Below are 21252 nucleotides of genomic sequence, written 5' to 3'. Positions count from 1 at the left end.
GGGGGGGGGAGAAAAATCAGCATTTCTGGAAATAAGGTGACTTGTATTTGAGTATTCAAATCCAGACAATAAAATCTGAAAGCTATGATCACTGCCAAAACTCAGCAGCACCAAATAATACTGCCCCATACCCACAGGCTGGCATGAGGCAAAGGGTGGAGGAGAGGAGCTCATCCCAAACAAATGTGAATAAGTTCTTAGCAGAACAAGCGAGCCACCACATGAAAAGACATAAATTAAGGGGCTCCTTTCCCTCTGCTCTCCAGCCATTGTTTAATGATTTAACAAAGTAGGTCTCATAAAAACCAGAAAGTTCATCTCTAGTTGAAGATTAGAGCAAAGGTTAAATCCTGTTCTGCACAAAATAACTCTTTATGCCCCTAAAAAAGCAGGCAAACAGGTTTCCTCTCCCCAAGGCCAGGCTTCAGCCCACCTCCAGCCCCAAGCTTGACCCTGCCCTTGGCTGGGCTGCCCCCAGGCAGGGGTCTGCAGGGGTGGGCAGCCTGGGACAGAGCCAACAGCTCTTCAGGAGGAGATTCCACCTGGCTTGTCCCTTCCCCATGCCATGAAAAGGAAAAGAAATGCCGCTCGGCCTTTTTCCTTTACTGCAGCACCCAGCAATGGCTTTGGTATAAGGTGGAAGCACAGGAAAAGGAAGGCGTTTTAATAGCCATCTGATCACAAAGCATAAGTTCTTTGTAATCCTGTCTGGAGATACTATTTTAATATATGTAGAAAATGAAAATTCCAGTGACTAATATAAGGGGATTATTAAGACAAAAACCACACACATAAAAGTAAGGAAGCTCATAAATTGGTTCAAAGGAATATTAGTAACACCAAGTGAAATTATATTTAATCCTGAAAAATGTATTACTTGAGGATTAATCAATTATGCTTTTCAATTGCAATAATCTCTTTTTGAGACTTTTTTTTAAATAGGCTGTTTTTTAACTTAAGCTAAGAGACTGAATTTGATCTCAAATTCATAAGGTTCTATTTAGTTCACAGAAGCTGGGTATTTCCTAGGACACCTAAGGGGTTTGGGCAGCTGCAAATCCATGAATTTCAAAGGCTCTATATGGTGTGTGACTGAGAGATGCAGTCTACCCTGCAACAGCATAAAGGCTGCAAATTACAAAGCGCTTGTCTTTTCAGGGAAATGCTTTGTAATTTGCAGCCTTTCATAACTATCAGTATTTGCTTTCCGTTTACTTTTCTCACTATAACCCACCATACAAAACTTATAAAACAAACAGTAACTTACAAACCTGTTTGACCTATCCCCTGCTCTATTTCGCATGGTCCCCAGGATAACCCTTTTGCTATGGTTAGGAATTCACTGACAGCCACAAGCCTTCCAAGCACCCTGAAAACAGCTTTACACACTTGGTTTCCAAGTCCACTCTGAAGCTCTGGTGTATACATCTCCTACACAAACCAATGCTCTCCATATGTTTAACCAATGCCTCGTTCTTTATGGGCTTTAAAAAAAAAGAAAAAATATGCTTCTACAGAACAGCTCACCATTAGAAAGCTGCATGGGCAGCTGCTAAGCACAGGGAAAAAGTGCTGGACTTTCAGGGTGGAGGAGAGCAGAGAGGGCAAAAGAGACAGCCACAGGGTTAATGCTTCCTATCATGTAAATATAGAGCTGTACAGATTTCAACAGTTTCCCTGCGTTCTGAAAGCCATGCTGTCTGCAGCCTATCAGCAAGTACTGTTTCAGGGCAAAAGATCATCTCCATTATTATTTAAGAAAACAATGAAATGCAGCAAGGTATGACATAAAACACCCATGTTTTGTTATGCCACTTGGGCCCTGGAAACTACACTGATGGCTCCAGCAAGGCTCTCCTGGCACTGGGGACTTCAGAATTCAGGAACTGATCAGCATCGTTTGCTCCAAAGGGCTGAGACTTGTAAGAAAATATCTGCCATCAGCACCCTTGGTTGTCATCAGAATAACACCCTGCATTTCAAATGCATCTCTGGGAGCCAGCGGTATAGTTGGTGTATGCATACTGTGAAGACAGCTGGTACCTAGGCTAACCAAGATGCAAGAGCCATCTTATTTTTTTAATTTTAGAGCTTCAAAACGGATTGCTTAAAAGGTGTGTTAATATTATAATGCGTAAAAGGGCAAAGGACATAAATGCATTGCCTGACAGAGCTTATATAATAAAAAAAGACCATAACAGAAGAATAAAAAAAACCTATCCACCATCCCACCACCCTTTCACTCCTTTTCGCTGTAATCTCATGATGTACCATCTCCCTGCCTTGTAGAATGACAATCCCCACACTATGGTGGACACATCTTGGTCCCCAAATGTGCTGTACTGAGCCTCAAAATAGACTGCTGGCCTCCACCTGCTTCAGGTCTTTTCCTAGTTTGCTCTGTATCCAGTAACTCCAACTGAAACTCAAACATTCACGTTAGTGTAAGAACTTGTCCATCTGCACCAGGTAAATCGATTATGAGCCCCAACAAAATGAACAAGGAGCAGCCAGTGACCCAAATCTTCAGGTTGCCTTTTAACAGCAATAAATCTTCCTTTTACTGCTCTATTTCTAATGCATTTACAGGGCTTTGTTGTGAAACCCGGTGTACACTAAGGATGTTTTTCCAAAATGGCCCTTTATTGTAAACTTTAGTCCAACACTGTGATGTGCCAATAGGCAACAGGACTGTGCAAAGGGATATGACATCTTATGCCCTGGTCACAGGCTGATCTTACCCACTGTCAGAAATGTCACCATGTGCAGGGTGACAGCTATAGCCTATTTATACTGGGGTTGCAATGCAGACACTTGAAATCACATCAATCAAGAACCAGGATGGGCAACTAAAGGTCCTCTTCTGGAAATGTCTTTTAATCGGTAGCTTTAAGGTTCTTGCTAGAAATTTTTTGTGACTTGTAGCAGTTATTCTATTGACTAGAACAGCTCTGGAAGAGAGAGTATCATTTGCTAAACTTTTTTAATACAAAAACTATTTCCTGACAGTTTCCATGCTCTTTCAAGTCTTAGACCAAAGGGCTGGAGTGAGCTGCTTATCTGGTAGCTCCTCTGCCTGCTGAAGCACCAAGCTAGCTGGCATGTCCTTCAGTAGGAGCTGCTCCGTAGCTTACAGAAGGTTTTGCTGTGCAAGATGAAGTCATTTCAGGGAGATACTAAAAGATCTTGAACAACTGTACACTATGCAAGATCATTATCAACAAAATAGCATGCAAGTTGGGATGTTGGACCAAGTTTAGGTATTACACAGTGCCTCAAAAGGGTGCTTAAACCATGTAATGTATACGTGTATCTTTAAAGAGAGAGAATAACATATACACCTCCATCCACCCCTTCTATCAGAGATGTGTGAAAACATATAAAACCAGAAATCATTTCCCAGAGCAGGAGAAAATCTCCCTTTTTCTCTAGAGCCACCTGAGAGTATGAAGAGTGCAGGCATGTCCCACAGTAAGGTCCTTAGAACGTCAGAGCAGAGGGCTCTGACAAATATCCCTCAAGAAATAGCAGTGCTTTGTGACCTGTCATGCAGGACACAGTGCATCTTTCTTCTGACAACTGACATTTGCGGACTTAAGGAAAACAGAGCTTCCTAATATTCGTACTATAAAGGACAGACCAAAGAGTCTGCTTGATAAGAAATACTCCACTAAGGTCTGAATTGTGAAAAAGCTTTAACAAATTCTAATTAAAACTCCTTCCTAAAGACCTATGCATGGACAGAGGAAAGCATGATTTGCTGTAAAAAGCAGAGGTGGGTGGTACAGGTGACAAAATGCAAGTATTGAACTAACGATAAAAGGGAAGAAAAGCTATCAATATAAAGGGAGAAAAGAATGACCAACAAATAAGAAGTCAAGGAGTAAAAGGTTAAAAGTCTTTAAAGAGGTTCTCCAAGTGACTGAGAAGTAAAAATAAAGAAAGATAAGGGGGTAAAGGTGTAGGTGGTGGAGCGGTTCATTAAATAGCAGGTAAAGAAGATTAAGGTAACCAAACAAGAGCTAACTACGAACACAGTAGGTGCTCTTAAGACTGGAAGGTGGGGAAAGAGCTTAGCCCAGACACAATAAAGGAAAAGGAAAAGCCCCAAGTTAAGAGAGGGGGATTGGGAATAGGGAAGGTAAAGCCCCAGACTACTCTCCAGCTGGGCGAACACCTCTTTCTAGTGGGACATTTCAGGCCTTCAGAGCAACCAGACTGCAATTAGGGGTTTACCTTTCAAGGCAAATCCAATAAAAATATTTTTACTGTATAAAATTATCAAAACTTTTGAAGGCTAGAGGCTTAACAGCAGCCTTTAGATCACAAATGCAATCCAATGGCTCTTTCAGTGGTGTTCAGAAATAAACTATATTTAACGTGTCAACCAGATAAAAAAAGGATTCCATTCTTTTGGCATTTTTTTTTTTACCATGATTTTGGCATGGTTTTTTGACCAAACCAACAGCAGCAGCAAAGTAACAGGCTGAGAACCTAACCAAGAAACTCAGTCCAGAATTTAACATAAACTTTGAATAATTTCCTCAAAAGAAAAAAACCTTTACATATTTTTGCCTATTTAAAATTAATTTCATCAGTAACTTGCTAGCAAAGGGACAGAGTCAGAATTTCCCAGCTCATGGTGTGCGGTGGGGTCAGGCTCAAATCTACTTTTGGGCAAGTGAACCGAAGTAGTTTTGACACACCTGCAGAAGCTTTGTTCAAGCACCAATTTCTGACAACTCTGGCCAAGACACTGTCATTCTTTGCAAAGCCCTGGTAAGCCCATATGTCTGCTGGCTCTCCATAGACAAACTATTCAAATAGATCTGACACTCTATTTTTTTTTTTGTTTTAATGAATATTTAAACAAATCCTCAAATTCTCTCATTTATCAAAAAAAAAAAAAAATTGAACTATACAGGCTCCTTTCTGTGGATTCCCCAAGTGATCCCGTAGCGTGGATACTACTCTAATTGAATGTTAAAAAGGAATTCCCCATGAGGTCCTGTGCAGCTGCCCTTCTCTTTTGGGATAAAGGAAAACCAACTCACCTTGCAGTCTCTTTCCATTCCATCTCTTGTCCATCGATGGCCAGAAGTTCATCCAGCTCTGTGAAGAGCTGCGGGGGCGCGGGGCTATCATCTTCCTCTCCGAGGATGAAGCGGATGCGTTCAGCAGCGGGGGAGACTGCGGAGGTGAAAATACTGCGGTTAACAGCCTGAGAGATGACCAGGGACATGTGGCTCCTCTCCTTCCCCTTCTCCCCAAAACCATTCAGCTGCTTCTCCAGGCTGTCTTTTCCATTTGACATCCTAGTCGCTGCAGACGGAGGGGAGTGAGTGAGGGTACTGTCTATCTCCCTCTCTCCCCTTCCTTGCCTCTCACTTCTTAAAAGTTCAAGCTGGGAGTAAAGTTCAGGAAAACTTGCCTCTTCCTACAGTCCTTAACTATGTTACAGCAATTTGCAGCCCTTGTAAAAAAAAGCGCTATCAAGCTCAAAACCAATACGCTCTATGGTGCGTGCCTAAGGAAGGACCTTTCGTACTCTGATCAGCTGAGATCCTTCGTACCCTTTTTTATATGACGTAAAACCAGTTTCAGCCAAACTATTTTGGGGCTTGCTGTGACAGCATCCCATAGCTGGCTTTCCCCTCCCTGCCAAAAAGGCTCAGGCTCCCATTGGGCTGCCAGGCAGGCTGTAACCTCCCCAGACCTACTGCTGGAAAACATAGGAATATTTAACAGAAAGGTTGTCTCATCTATACATGAAGAATGCAACCCAACACATTTAGTCAAGCACCAATGCACTGAAAAAAAACCCAACTGTTCCCATTGGGAAAAGACTGCCCATTTAGGCAAAAGAAATGTTCAACACATGCTCTCTTGATAGCACAAGCAAAGTTAATTTGCATTATTAGCTCAAGAAAAATTAGCAGCAATCCCTTCCTGCAACACACACGATTCAATATTAAAAACCAAGAACGTCACTATCCACATCCCAAGACCTAAGGGTATCTCCCAAAGGCAACTGGAGGTCATGCCACAAGAGCCACCTTGCTGGAGGGCTTCTTGGGGTCTGCATGTTTTTTCTGATCATATCACCTTAAAATGAAGTTACTATCATGTGAAATTTTAAGACAGACATCCTTTCTGCTGAATGTTTATTAGCATTAGAGTTAAACAGCAGACTATGAACTTTGAACAGTTCTGCTAAAAACTTCTTTCTTTTCAAAAGATCAGCTGCCTGTCTGTTGCAAAATAATTAATTACACCAAGTGTCCAATCACCATTGATTTTTCCAGGATAAACAAAGTCTCAATTTGTAATGTGAAAAAAAGGAACCAGTAAGAAACATGCCCTCTTCCCCTTTTTTCTTTTAAAGAAACTTTCATAGCTTTCTTCTTAAATTAGTCAGCAAAGGCTGATGCAAATTAATTTCTTCATCAGTTAAGATGATGATGCTTTCATAATACAAATCAGCTTTCTTTTCTACTGAAAGTATACTTGCAGTCATAAATGCCCTTGCAATTCCCTGGGCATCCAAGTACACTGCCTCACACTGGCAGTGCATCTCAGGTAGGAGAGAATAACACCACACTGAGCCACATATCGGGAAACTCCTGCAGCACTCGGGCCAGGATGGTATCAGGAGTATAGATTGTCAGGCACCTGGTACCTATCAGTCTTTTGGCTTTAAATGTTTAACAGTGGAGCAACGTGTCCCTTCTTTAACAACCCAACCCAGCACCACAGAAGGCAACCTCTGAAAAGGTCTTCAGGGCACTGCATGTCCTGCTAAATGGGCTGGAAAGTGATTTCCTTCTCTCACTTAATCAGGAGCAAGGACATTTACACACTTCTCCGTTCTCCTATCAGTCCTCAGCAGCATTGCCTTTCATCACAGAAACACAATTCCATTACGAAAATCTGTAAAATCCCTGACCGTCCCTTAGTAGCTAGCCTAACAGTCCAGCCTCTTGACCTGCTGGCTACATGTATCAATCTGTGTTTTCCAACACTGCCATCCTGTCTGTGTAGCACAGCCCACACCAATCTCCAACACAAATAATTAACTGCCTAGCATAACTCCTTTCCCAAGCTCGTCATTTCAATGGTACGACTTCATCATGACAGTTAACCACAACTATCTCTGAACACGTGCTACAAGCCTTCCAACACAGACCAACTGGTCTGTGCCTCTGCCACTACATCATGCAAGCCACATGTGGACCATCATTCAGTAAAATTCCCAGACTGGCTACACAAAGACTTTCGTCCGTCCTTTGAGAAAATCCATCACTTGCCACAAGAACAAAAGCTTTCCTTCGATACACTCCCAACAGGAGAGAAAAATACTGCTGAATTTATAGACATTTAGTTACAGAAAAATACACATTAACCCTCTTAGTAATGAACACTCTTTTATAACTGCTATTTCCTACAGAACTTAACCTTCTTCTCAAATATATTTCTCAGAATGTGTGAGGTGAATAATGAGTATTTGATTATTTGACTTGGATGTACCAATTGCACTTTGCAGAACAGTTCCGAAACATTTCTGCAAGCACGTAACCTTATGCATGAAAATTGTCCTTGCAATTATAAAAGCAATTTGGACTAAAAATCTGCATCTAAAACACATTTAAAACAAACATTAGTATAAATAATTAAGATTAACCTATTCTAAAAACGCAACTAGGCGTAACACTTGAGCACATCTTTAGACAGCCACTGGTGCCAGGAGCTTGTGCTGAAAGCAATGCATCCAAGCATCAGGAGGAAGGGTACAATTTCTCACCCATGCTTCAAGGCAGAGATCTCTCACTAGGCATACATAGGGAAAAATACCTATTCAAATAGAAACCAAAGATTCAGCTAAGACTGTTAAATACAAAGAATTCAAAGATGATGCCTGGCCAAAAGAATACAAAACAGTTTACTGCATGAGCCTGCAGACTTCCATGATCTGCCTTCTCATCTTCCCTCAACTGGTTTGAATTTAGCTGAAGAACATCAACATCAAGTGGCTGCTGCTCTCCAGCCATTCGGTGGTCCCACAGCAGTGGAAAGGGCCTGGGGAATTTAAGTTGGATGACTACAGCTCATAGTTGATGGTGTCTGAATTCTGCTGTCATCCTCCAGATGAAGAGCAAGACCTGCTGTCAGGGTACCCGTAACATGCCTGTTCTATCCCCTTTCCCCTTGATCTGCACTAATGACTCTCAGTATACTTTTATATTCTGAACAGAATTTAAATATCACAGTTAGAAAAGCAATAAAATAAATTTACATCCTACCACTTCAAAAGCAACATGCAGCACAGCAAGCGGTTGGTGCATGGAACAGCCTGTAAGAAAAGCAACTGCAGAGCTTCTAGAGGTGCTGAAGGCATCGGTTGCAGCTGATGGGAAAATTATCTCTTTTCAGTCATTTATTACATGGAAGTGTTACCCTGATACTTGATCCCATAACACAATAATTCCACAACCACCCACACCATTTTGCCCACTGATCTGGATCATGAGAGGAGCTACAGAAATGCTCCCACCAAACCTGGACACGCATCACATGTCACCCCTTCTTTCTTTTCTTCTTTGGTTATTGCTTATTTCCCATTAGCTGCATTTAGCACAGATGATAAGGTTCAAAATCCAATTAAGGAATTTGCTGGGTCACAGGTCTCCTATAGCTTGTTTTACCACATGTTCTTTATTGCAATTTCGTAGATTAATGGGCCGTTTATGGGTTGTTTATGTGCTCTCTTTAGCAAGGAGAACATATTTTCATCTTAATCTCCGGAGCAAACACCATGTGCTCAGCACGGGGCAGACAACGGAGTATCAGCCTTAAAAACTGGAGAGCAATTAACCTGAGGGGTGAACTCTGCAGACCTCCTCCCGCCTGACCTTTGAGCACTAACCCTGCCAGTCTGCCCCAGCCTTGACCATCACCTTCGCTTATACCTAATCTGTCTAGTTTAGGAGCTGCTAGAACCAGCACCACTACGACAGGATCAGCTGCCACTGCTGCTAAGTCTTTTTTTAATATTATTTTCCTTGCTGTCTCATTGAAGAAACAACCTGATGATCAACAGAAATATGTAGCAGATAAAATGCTAATCCATGGATTTAGATGGCTAGGATTATATTTTTCCTCTGAACAGAACAATTATGCTATTAATTGCAGATGGTAAAATACTCCAAAGTAACACTTAAACAGAGGTATTGCCATCCATAAGTGACACCTCTTATGTCCACTTTTTTCCCTTTTCTGTTCAGTCACAAGTGGTCCATGAGGCTGCTTAGAAAATACATCACTTGCAGAAAAGAACTAACACATCAGCAGTTTCTCCTAGTTCAATTCAGGCCAATTATGAGTACAATTTATACCCTCGGGTTCCCAAAGGCAAAATCCATCTCCATCAACAGCGAAGAAGCTCAGAAATAGAGAGAGACACATTCTAGCATGACAACCTCAGATCAGCTGCAGCAGTACATTGCATCCTGATGCCAGCCCCATTCCAGCAACCAACAACTCCAGTAGAGAGCCCTCCCTCGCTGCCTGGCAGAATGGGATGGGATGGGATGGGATGGGATGGGATGGGATGGGATGGCAGGTGAGGTGCCTGTGGTACTCCCTGCCACATGTGGAATGCTGGGGGCCTTTGTGGTATTGACATGTATCCTAAAGTCACCTCCTGCTTCATGGCCAAGTTACAAGCACCTGGGTTGTGGTGGGTGGAAGATGGTTACAGCCCGCATGTCTAGGTGTACGATGCTGCCTTGGGACATGGCACACTCATTTGTGTTGATGTACAAGCAAAACAGCCAACATGGTTTTCCTCCTGTTTTTTCATTTAAATACCTTGGGACCTGCACCTCAGTCAACTGTTTCCTCCATTGAAGACCAAAGAGACCATCTAACATGAAGTTCTCCATTACTTTGAAGTACATCAGCAGCTACAAAAATCCCCAAGAGACCTAGTGTAAATCCTTCCTCAAAGCCTGTGGTAACATTATCAAGGAAGGCTATTTGTCAAACATGCTTTCCAAATACGCTTATTAAAATAGGACATGATTATACTCCCATTAATTCTGGGACTTGCTCTCACTTAGCCAAAACTCAGTTCAAATCCACCTGAAGTCAGAGCAAGCCAGTTAAGTTAAACAGCTGTGCAGACACTTTTATCAGATTTAGTTTTCTTTCTAGTTTAGTTGACTTCACTTCCAAAATTAATCCGTTAACCAAAACAATTTTAATTGTGTGCTAATGTCGATACAAGATCTTATGCAGTTTAATCATTTCCCGTATGATTTATACCTTTGATCAACTGCCATTCATTTTCCTGACTGTTCTTGCATAGACAAGCCCCAGAGTAGGTTTCTACTAAGGATAACCGATGACAAAACCCCACAGTCCAGTCAGCATTATCAATGAGAGCAGCACACTAGGCAGTTTTACTACTCTAATCCCTGAGAGTAACAAACCTTTCTCTGCCTAGGCTTCATGCCTTGCAGATCACAAACAGTGAAACACAAGCACAGAGCTCTGGAGACTAAACAGTGCAAAACCACTCCTAGGGACAGGAGACTAGGAAAAAAAAAAAAAAAAGCAACTCACTTCAATTTTGATTCTCCCTTTGTACAACTTCCAGCCACGGGACAGACTATGGACACTTACTATCTCCCCTTGCTCCCCTTTCATAACAGGGATGTCATCAGAAGCAGCAGTAACCTGGACCAGTGCTGATTACACATCACTGATAAGATCAGAATTCACACTCTCTTAATTTCACACTTTGATTCTTGTTCTGCATCTACCTGGCTTAATTAATATAGGAAAGAGCTAGTTCAGTTACTCAATTTGTCAAAAATTACAGAGGAAAGCTTCTGAGTCCAGATTGGTGTTAAGATTCGACAGTGAGAATGTGAGAGGAGACTTAAGAGCATCATCTAAATGGCTTTCATGGCTCACCATTTTACCAGCTTACAGTCACACTTAAAATCAGGAGTCACTAGGAATCATCATCTTGGACACTGTCACTGGTTTGTGTACGGCACGTGACCAAGGCAAAAGACACTCTCAGTTCACTAGCAATACCGTTCAGCATCTGTGGAGCACTGCTCCCATGGAAGCACAGTGCATAGACTCTCCATGCTATTCTTGCTATTCTTTTACAGGTTATTGCCATTATGGAAGAGATAACAGTCCAATTAGGTAATACCAATTTCTGCAGAACAACCCAGGAGAGAATTGATTTCCTGACGATTCCCCAAGTGCTCTATCAAGTGAGAGCATCCTTGAATGCCATCTAAGAAGTCAACTGCACCAATATTTACACGTGACATCTGCTTCACAGAAACACTCGCACCTGAAAACATTGCTCATGACTGCACATCGGCCCTTTCCCAGGGTCTTGCACAACAGCATCTTGATCAACTCCACAGCTAATCACTCTAAGCAAATGTGAGAATTTTTTTTCCCTTATTTTGTTTCTTTTCTTACAGAGAAAAACGATTACTTTCTGACCCTGCGCTCGGTGCCAGCTGGTTGTAAGGCAGATTAGCCTTACCGACAGGCTGAACTTGGCAGCCTGCAGAGAACACTCACCAAACCACCCAGAACCCATCCGGCGCCATTTCTTTCACAACTATAGGGTGCAGAAGTGGAGAATCCAATTCAAGCTGCTCGATCCATCTTGAAGTAAATATCGTCCATTCCTCAATCATAACCCCATCCAGCACATAATGAACAGCATTGACAGCCTCTTGAATAATCCATTTTTTGCTGGACTATTGTACACGTTCTGCTGTAAGCTCCTCTGCAGCATGTGGCATATATTAAGTCTTTGATCTGCAAAAAATCTTCAGTATTAGACAAGTGCTTACTAATAACATATTCTCTCAAGTGCCACAAGAATGGCAGCTTTTACATAACTATTTGCTGAGCATTCTCAGCTCCCTTTGTCTTCAGTGCTGTTGAGATCATGTACCAGACTTTTGTCTATAGATTTTTTTATTGAGACATTCCTTGGAGATACAGGGACAGAAAAAAGATCCTTCTCTCAAAAATGTCTTAACTCATCTGTAGTAGCTCGTGTGGAAAGGCGTGCAATGTGGACAATCAGTCTGGCAACCTTTTAGACAAAACCAGCATCAACTTGGTCAGCCTTAACATAAAAGGCACTGCCTACAACAGAAGAAAGACTGCTAATTCCAAGCACAGCTGTGATAGAGACACCATTGCATGCTATACCTCAAGACTAATTATAAACTTTTCCAAACAGTTATCCACTCAAGAGAAGACTGTCAATAACTGTCTTCAAAAACTGGGTTTTTTTCAGCTGCAGACAATAACAAGAATATCTATATAACAGGTCAGGAGCAGAGGCAGCTACATATTCCAAATGAAATGCATTATTGATAAGCTCCCACAGACACATGGTTAGCAAGTTGAACCAGACTGAATATTTAATATATTAACAATGCAAGTCTCTGCTCAAATCAATGCAAGGCTCCACTGATTTCAAGAGTGTAGAACTGGGTGTATGTGGACCACACAGTTCTCTGTGGGTACGCCGTATCTAGATGCTAATTGGCACTGATGACCTTCCAAACTGCTAAAAAACCAGGAAATTTCTCTTTATCACCTTTTAAAAATTTTCTAGATTCACCGAGTGCCATTTTTAATTACATCAAAGGCAGTGATGCCTCTGAGACTTATTTTTACTAAACAACTAGCCCATGCTTCTGTACCACAGTCTGTGCCATGTAACAAACCATACTGTCTCTAAGCTCTGGCGTGACAAACTACATAACAAGCAATTCATTACAAAATATGGATAACAGCAGTATTTTTTGAATAGTCCTGGAGGTCAGCCATCTTACTTCAAGTGGTGTGAAACTGCTATAGCAGCACATTTTTAAGGAGCTATTACTGAGCAGCTGCCAAAAAAACTTTAATAAAGAAAAAGCAGCACCTAGAGAAAGTCTGGCTTTTTTCTGAGCTTTGTAACATTTCCCACTGTCACACAGATACGGGATGTTGTCTGGCAAAACTCCCTTGGACTTGAATAACAGTCAAGTCTCCAGTTAAACCATTTAGCAGCACAGTGGCTGCCATACATAACAAAGTTCAAAAATTGCTCCCTAATTCTCAGCATTTTTATTTTTCTTTGGCTTTTCTCTGTTTTCCAGTATGGCTTCCAGAGTCTTTTCCAGAGACATGTGCTGGGGTCCTATTCTAGTATCTTAAATATCTTAACCACATTAGTAATCATGCACAACTCCCCCCTGTACTTCCACTGGCATCAACAGCACAATGTGGGTGCAACTGCTCAACATAAGCTCGCACAAGAGAAAATTCCTACTCCTCTGGTGAGCAAAAGAAGATACAATTTTCTTTTCTAACCCTGTAATGCAGCTCCCTCAAAGATAAATTTAAAGCTGTTTTGATGTGATGCAGTCCCTGCAGATGTTTCCTTGCATCAGCTACAAGTCCTCCTACCAAACTATTAACTCAGTTTACCACTGATTATTTACCTGTGCCCCCTTTTTTAGGTAGCGGTGAGAGTATAGTGACATTTTTAAGGACACAGCTATAACAACTCTGGGCTCTTCTTCTGAGTTTAAGCTTCCACATAGCGACAAGAAGAAACTTCCTTCTCTGCACTTTAAAACCAGCCCTCTGGCAGCAATAGCCAATTTTCTGCCTATTAAGCTCTTCTCACAAGCAGGGTTTCATCATTGTCTATTTGTCCCGTTCAATCAATCTCCACATCAGCTCTGACCACTTCAGCACTTCTAGAAGCTTTCTTCAGCGAGGGTTTGACAGAAGACGACCAACCCGCAGAGGAAGGAAGCCAAGCACAAGCGTGCAAGGATTTTCTTTTTTTATTCCTGCAGCTTCAGTGCGTGCCGAGCCCTTTGTCCCATGTGCTTTTCAACCAGTGTCTCTGGCTGCAATGGAGCCCATCTCTTGTTGCCAGGCAGTATTTCAAGGAGTACTGAATGTCTCTGGCATCCAATACTTTTTGCTTTCAACTCTTTTCATTCTGCCCCCTCCGTTTTAAATGTTGCCAAGTACCTCGTCCACTTCAGACATGGACAGAAAAAGCATGTTATTATTCCTTACAATCGTCACAGAAGACCAACTGGTATAAGAGAGCAAAATACATGCACTGAGAGGGTTCTACAAGTTGTTATTTCTTCATGATCACCTGCCCAGATTCCAACACCACACAGGTGCCACAGCCTCTCATCAGCCACGAGGCTCAAAAGTACAAATTACAGCTGGGAGAGAGTTAAATAAATTAGGGCTGTTTTTTCCATTGCTCTGCATGCATGACCACTATTTATGAAACAAGTATCAATGGCTGGGTCCCATCTGAGCAGTTTTGTTTGGCTTGAGGTGTAAGTGGCAGGATGAAGTGCCAGGGGTCAGGGATCGAAGCCATGTCCCACAAACCTGTCAGAATAAATAACATGAAAAACCTCTATCAAGGTGAATTTCATTTTCAAGGCTGACAAACACTTCCTCAGAATCCATAACATGACCTTCTTGGGTTGAATAAAGTACAGCAAAGGGGCACCGCAGTGGTTGACAGAGGGAAAATGAAGATACAAAAAAAGATGAAAAGGCGTCTGTTACCGATATAACTAGAACTGGTCCTCACCAGAGCTGGTGTTGGATGTAGAAGGCATTCCCTTTCTCCACATGATGGAGATGATGCATATGCATTGGCTGGTCTGACAAATGCACATCTCCACATTTTAGGCATTAATGTGTGAATTTGGCAGCCTAAATCCATTTGGAGATTAGCAGGCCACCCCACCTTGAATATCACGAAGAGTCAGGTGCCAACGTCCTTTTAGATGTTTTGAAAAAGCTCAGCTTTTCTTTTTTCTATCACCTTCTGAAAAGCTTCACTCAGTGACAAACCACTCTTTTGGTTCTTAAAGATCAGCAGCCACTTATCTAAAAAGCTGCAAAGCCAGGGTGAGAATTCAGACAATTCTTTCATTGACTGGGAGAGCAGCAGAATTTGGCCTGACAGAGAGGCTACAAAACTAGTTAGTTTCATGCTTGGATGTTGGTTTTCTCATACTTCCCTGCTGCAGCAGAGCAAGTTCAACCAAGTAGATCCACCTCTTCAGACCCCCATTTTGGGTGACAAAAGCCTGTCCTCAGCACTTCCCTCACTTGGAATCCCTGGACATGTCATGATCATCCTGATGAAACTGTCACCATCCATTAGCAGTGTAGCAAAGCAAAGCTTCTGGTGGATAAATCACTTCTCTGAGGGCATTTTCTTTTACTCTCAGAGTCAAAACAACTCAGAAAAGGGCTCTCGCAATGGTATTTCAGTAGCAGAAAGACCCTATTGAGATACAGACACAATAACCAGTTTCGTTCCTGCCTTTAAAAATTAACCACCATTAACTTCAGGCTCTGAGTGGCTCCAGGCTGCCAGCAGCACACTCCTTCCAACTGGCTTCCCAGAAAAACTCCTGATTCAACTTGTTCTCAAAAGCCTGGTGACATTTCTGCAGCTCTTGCTCTTCACCGGTTTCCCCTTGCAACAGAAAGCAGAGTTCAAGCTTCTGGTTCCTTTTTACTCAACTTCACAGACTCACCCCCCACCTCCTACACAAGCACTAAACCTCCACAGAACATGATTGTGCTGGAGAAAAACAGGTTTGTTGCTTTATAAAGCTCTGCACAAAGGTCTGAGCCTTCAGATGTGCCCCACTACCCTGAAGCAGAACCCACACAAACCAAGACCTGCATACTCATCCCTGCATATAAGACAAACTCAGTTGTTGGGTATCCCTCGCACAGTGAACTTGGAAGGTTGCACAGCTGGATTAACTGCTGACAAGAGGCGAACGTAAGTCTGTATTTTGAACCATTTTATATAAACTCCCAAATCTCTCATCAATGAGAGGAAGGGATGTAAACTGTCAGGGTATTATACAGCAGGCATTTCAGCAAATGCCAACAGCAAAAACAAACATTGGAAGAAGGAAAATGAGATAAAAGAAGTTTGTAAAAAAAAAAAAATTAAAAAAAATCAAGCGAAGGCCAATGAAAAGTTCATGAGAAGCAATGTCAGGCTAGTAACGTATACCCCTCCCTGGTTGCAAGGGCCAAATTTCATGGTTGACCTTGGCATCTACTGCACAGCAGAGGAAAGAGATATTCTCATCAGACTCCAAAAGTACAAGAAGGAAAATTGACTCTGGCAGGGCAATAGCTTCAGCGGATTTGCTAAGGACTCACCTATACTGGAAGGTAGTTTTAGTGCTTTAAACACATTTCCGTAATTCAATCAATCAAATATAAGTGTAAAATATTTACGCTTTTGGGAAAGGAATACAACCAGGACCTATCCTAGTAAAATTGTGTGAAATAAAAATAATAGACCATGATCCAACATATTTATATGGTAAAACTAAGCATAGGTCAGCTTTTAGTAAGTGACTGTACTGTAATTAAGATCAATATACTCACAAAAAGGATATAACTAAAACTGAAGAAGGAAGAAAGCTATGTCAAACCAAACTAACTATTTTTTCACTGAAAAATGAGAAATTTCACATCTAGAGACATATCAGGACACTACTTACGGAATACAAAGTGAGTCACACAGAGAAACACTTTTACCAAAATAACAGAGTCTCCAAAAGCAGTAAAGAAGCACAAGTATACAGAATAAAGAGGCAAAACCCCACCTCACTGTACCATTTAGAAACATATCAGTCCAACACAAGTCTAGGTCAAAGCAAAACTAGCAAACGTGAAGCATAAGGAAGATTTAACCAAAAAAACAGAGAATAAGTACACAAGGTGTACAAGAAAAATGAATTATTTAGAGAACATTAGCAGCAGGAACTTGAGAACCAGCAGGTGAACTGGACCACCTAAGAACAAGACAGCCAATTAAGAGGATTAAAGATTTTGCAGAAAAGCAAACCAGCTTCTTTGTGTGAAACTTCACCACAGAGGTGGGTGGAAAGACACTTAATCTTTTTCAAAGGCTAACATGTGAGGCGGCTCAGACATGAAGATGTCTGCAGAAAGAGGAACAAAAAATAGAGATGAACTCAACAACAGTAAGTGGCCAAGACCCGTCGCTCTCACACCTCATAAGACCCTGTCCAGCCCCGAGGTTTTAGCAAGGTCTGGAATATTGCACACAGCCTGAAATTGAAGGAAACAATAATCAATCCATGCAAATCGCCATGAATTGGTACCCAACTAATTTAACACACCAAATGGGATACCACCTACCGCAGGCACAACAAAACAAATTATTTTATCTGATTTCCACTTCTTTCTAGACTCCAGGTACTGCCCTTTGGAGGTTTTCTACCACCTTTCAACCACATTGTGGTTTCAAAAAGTACACAAGGTTAGCATGCCTTTATTTTTCTTCCACTACTAAAAACACAGTGAATCTAAGCTGCCACAGCCTGTTTGGACTTACAGAGACTGGGGTTGCTGTACTTAAAAACAAAACCATTAGCAGAGTTCTCGGAACCAAAGCACTACTTAAGCAGATTTTTTTTCTTTCTTTCTTTTAACTTTAGCAATTATTGGTTTATGTAATTGCCTAACATTTAATGTTTACAGCAATATTTTACAACTAATTTACATGTAGTTCACTAAATGCTTTAGGGTTAATTGGTCTTTTGTTGTGCATTAAGTAGCTTGTTAATTATTAGACAGTTGGAAGGTAAAAACAAGTAGGAGGTCAGTTTGAGGATGGCTTGGACTGAACAAAATGGCCACTTGTAATTAACAAAATGCACTGGGTTGATTTTTGCATAAGCATTGACCTTCCTAACGGTCAACCCCATGTTAGCCCCAAATTAGGCAAGCCATGAGTGAGTGGTGTATTTCACAGGATCACGTCGTTCCTTCTACCTATGAGAAGGAGGATACAACAGGACTCATTTACTGACTTCACTGCTTACAGCAATGTGCACGATGTAAAGATGAAACTGTAGGAGGAGAGAGTAGATGCAACTCCCTTTTCTCGTCAGGAAGAACATAACAGGCAAGATCAACATTTTTAAACACACTCCAGACAAAATGGGTGGACAAGGAGTGCAAAGAGGATCCAGAAAGATGTCTCCTTAGGCCATCCCAAGATCACCAAAATCAAGCACCCACACTTCCCAGTTTTTTGATTAGAGCACACCCAGGCCACATCTCCATACCATACTGTGGCAAGAATAATTTTGTACCACCTGTGCTAAAATGGAGCACCCAGGACATTTAAGTAATCTTTGTTCTGAGTACTGTCAGCCCAGATGCATCCAAAGATATCAGAATGGTTCAAGAGGGAAAAAAAAAAAAATCACTATACCTCCTTGTGGCTCTATTTCACCTTCACTTCTAACAAAAGTATGATTTGGACACGATATCGTAACTTAGAAACCAACATTAATAACTTAATTACCAAGCTGGCCCATACTTTGAGCAGAGGTTTGGACCAGATGACCTGCATACATGCCTTCCAACCTAATTTATTTTATTCTGTTGGAGAACTCCAAATCTAGCTGATATTCAGTTATCACTGCTGCCCAACCGTGAGTGCTTTGCCAAGTTTTCAGAACAACTTTTAGTAATGAAGAGAGACTGGAAACCCTATGCTGGTTTTAATGATCTGCTTGGCATCATGGTCTGGAAGTTGGTATCCGAAACTGAAGTAACAAAAAGCCAACTTCATATATTAGAAGTATTTCTAAAAAGTCACATCCAAATGGAAAAATTTATGTCCTGTCTTTACCATGAAAAGTGTTTCCGTGGCTTCTTCTCACCAAGTACCCAACTCCAGCTTCTTTGGCTTTTAGGAAGATAGAGCTACTACTACCCTGTGGTACTACTGTCCTGTAGCAGCCCAAAAGGTTTTATTCAGGAATCCACACCCTAATTATTCTGGATGCTGCACAGACATACTGAAGTAGCTAAAAGGAGACACCAGAAGCAAATAAACCAAACCGACTGGAGACTTGGTTTTAAAATGCATTAGAGAAGTCACATAAGTTTCTTGCATGGATACTCTCATTCAGAATTGATCTTTATCAGACAAAACTTAACTGGAGTTATTACAGACTTAATGCCATGGAAAGATTTTTATTTTTTTTTCCAGGACCCTCTATGCTAACTAACTCTTTGGAAACACCAAGGGCTCCCCCAGCACAACTCAACTAACTCCATGTTCTGTCCCACAGGACAGCTGGCGGAAAACAGCAAAACAACTCCAAAACAACCCTGCTTCAGGGAATCAACCTTGACCAACTCAACAAGGCATCAAACTCAACCTGTACTTCTTAAAATCCCTCCTCAAGCACCAAAAAGTGGCCTCATCTGCAAAAGCAATGAGCACCCAGCAGCACAGTTGGCTTTAAGCAGCATTCAGGACTTAAAAAAAAAAAAAAGAAAAGAAGGAAAAAAAGAAAGATAACAAACCAGTCAGATACTAATAATAAATTTTTAAACAACCTGAGATGGAAAGGACAAATGAACAGTATTTTCCAAAACATATTCCATCAAAACACCATTTCCTCAAATGTAAATCGTTTTACAAGTGCTGATCTCCTTAGTGTCATTAAATGCTATCTTTAACTCTTTTTAACTGGTCACACTGCATTTGAAATTGGTTTTTGAAATTATAGTAGAAGTATATAAACATGACGTGTTGAAACACTGAACTGTTAAAATACGGGAATTAAATTTAAAAACTCTGTGGTTTTACTGTTGCTCAAATATCATTACCCAGAAATAAGGAATGTACTTGTTTTTTTAAAAGAAATACTTGATTATTAGGAAAGTCTTAGTGTGTGGCAAGTTTCTGCAAATGATTAATTATTATAACTCAGCAAGGGGTGCTGCTGTTTTCCTTCTGACCCTAGGAACATGCACACACTCTGGGTGGGTTTAAGGATAGCAATAAAAAATGTCACCCTTCCTGAGCTTTAACACTTTTTTGCTCCCAGTTCTTCAGACACTCATTCCCCCTTCCCCACTGGGATCAGCCGTCTCTGCTCGGACCAGTCTGTTTTGCAGATTCAGCTTAGCGCACGGCCACGAAACCAGTTAGATGGCCACAACGACGAGGACAGGCACTGCTGTAGGGAAGGTAGAAAGGAGTTGAGGCACGATGGGAGCTTTGTAAAGGAGACATGACCCCAAGAGAAACATGCAGTCAAAGTCACAAACCACCCAGCAAAAGTGTGCCATGCAGTTGAGTGACCTTGGGCTGCGCTGTTGAAAGTTCACAGCCCAGCAGCTGGGCAAGGCTCAGTTAATACCGATATTCAAAGGACCCTGTCCCGGTGCCAAGCACGCAGTCCGTATGACAAGGGTCGCTTTGTCCTGCAGTCCCCTCCACCTCCTAGCACATGGGAAACTTCAGAAATTCCCTTGCCGAGAAGAACAACTAAGCTGAGTAATTTGGAATTACAGGCTTTCAAGGTTAGTTTGCTGCTGGAGCCAAGACATATTTCCAGTGCTTCTCAGGACTGAAAACAACCTTCTACTTTAAATGACTCGCCTTTTATCTTTAATAAGGGATTAGGAGTTATTTTTCCAGCTAATACCTTAAAATCCAGATAATCATAAAAGCAATCAGTAATACCCAATATATGTTAATTACTCATTTTCTTCTCATCTCTGATTGGCGTGCTGTCAATCATGTACATTAATTTGTCTATAATAAGGCTGCAAATCAAAATCAACAAAAAGCTTCAGGTCCTCTGAGGAGTCACAGGTTTAGACTTGGAGGATTAACAACAGATTATATCTATAATGACAGTGAAGAAAACAACATTATGGCCAAAGACATGCTGAACTATCCAACCAGCCACTTACCTACACCCGGACCTGCGATCTCCCAGCATACTAACTTCCCACGGGAGCCTAACAAAGCACAAAGCTGCTGTAGGCACTAGAGGCACTGGACACTGGACAAATTTTTCAGCTAGATGGCAATAAAAGGAGTCAAAGTCAACCTTGTCGAGTTATTCCCAGTGAAACGTGACCCTAAAATAATTTGAAGTTTTCCACAATAGGCTACACTGGCCTTTCCGAATGGAATCTATAGGAATAGCTTTACATTCAATATCAGATGGTGGCAGAGGGAAAAGCCGAAGATGCTGGAACAACGATAATAAACAGCACATTGCGCAGACGGGTAATACCTATGACTGCATACAATCTGAAAGGATAGGATGTCATTAA

At 41.5% G+C, this 21252-nt stretch overlaps 1 protein-coding gene across 11 annotated transcripts in view; it reads right to left on the bottom strand.

The window, feature by feature from the left end:
• Nucleotides 1-21252, bottom strand: part of SLC4A4 (solute carrier family 4 member 4) — a 230632-nt gene that overhangs the window by 87289 nt on the left and 122091 nt on the right. For all 11 annotated transcript variants that reach the window (XM_026847425.1, XM_026847427.1, XM_026847426.1 and 8 more), the window contains one exon: nucleotides 5055-5190. In XM_026847425.1, coding sequence (XP_026703226.1) covers nucleotides 5055-5190 — 136 coding nt within the window. The remainder of the gene's footprint in view (nucleotides 1-5054; nucleotides 5191-21252) is intronic.

The sequence above is a fragment of the Athene cunicularia genome (assembly GCF_003259725.1).
Source record: "Athene cunicularia isolate RWA chromosome 4 unlocalized genomic scaffold, athCun1 chr4_part2, whole genome shotgun sequence".
Taxonomy (NCBI): Eukaryota; Metazoa; Chordata; class Aves; order Strigiformes; family Strigidae; genus Athene; species Athene cunicularia.
This window is presented reverse-complemented; position numbering and strand designations above follow the sequence as displayed.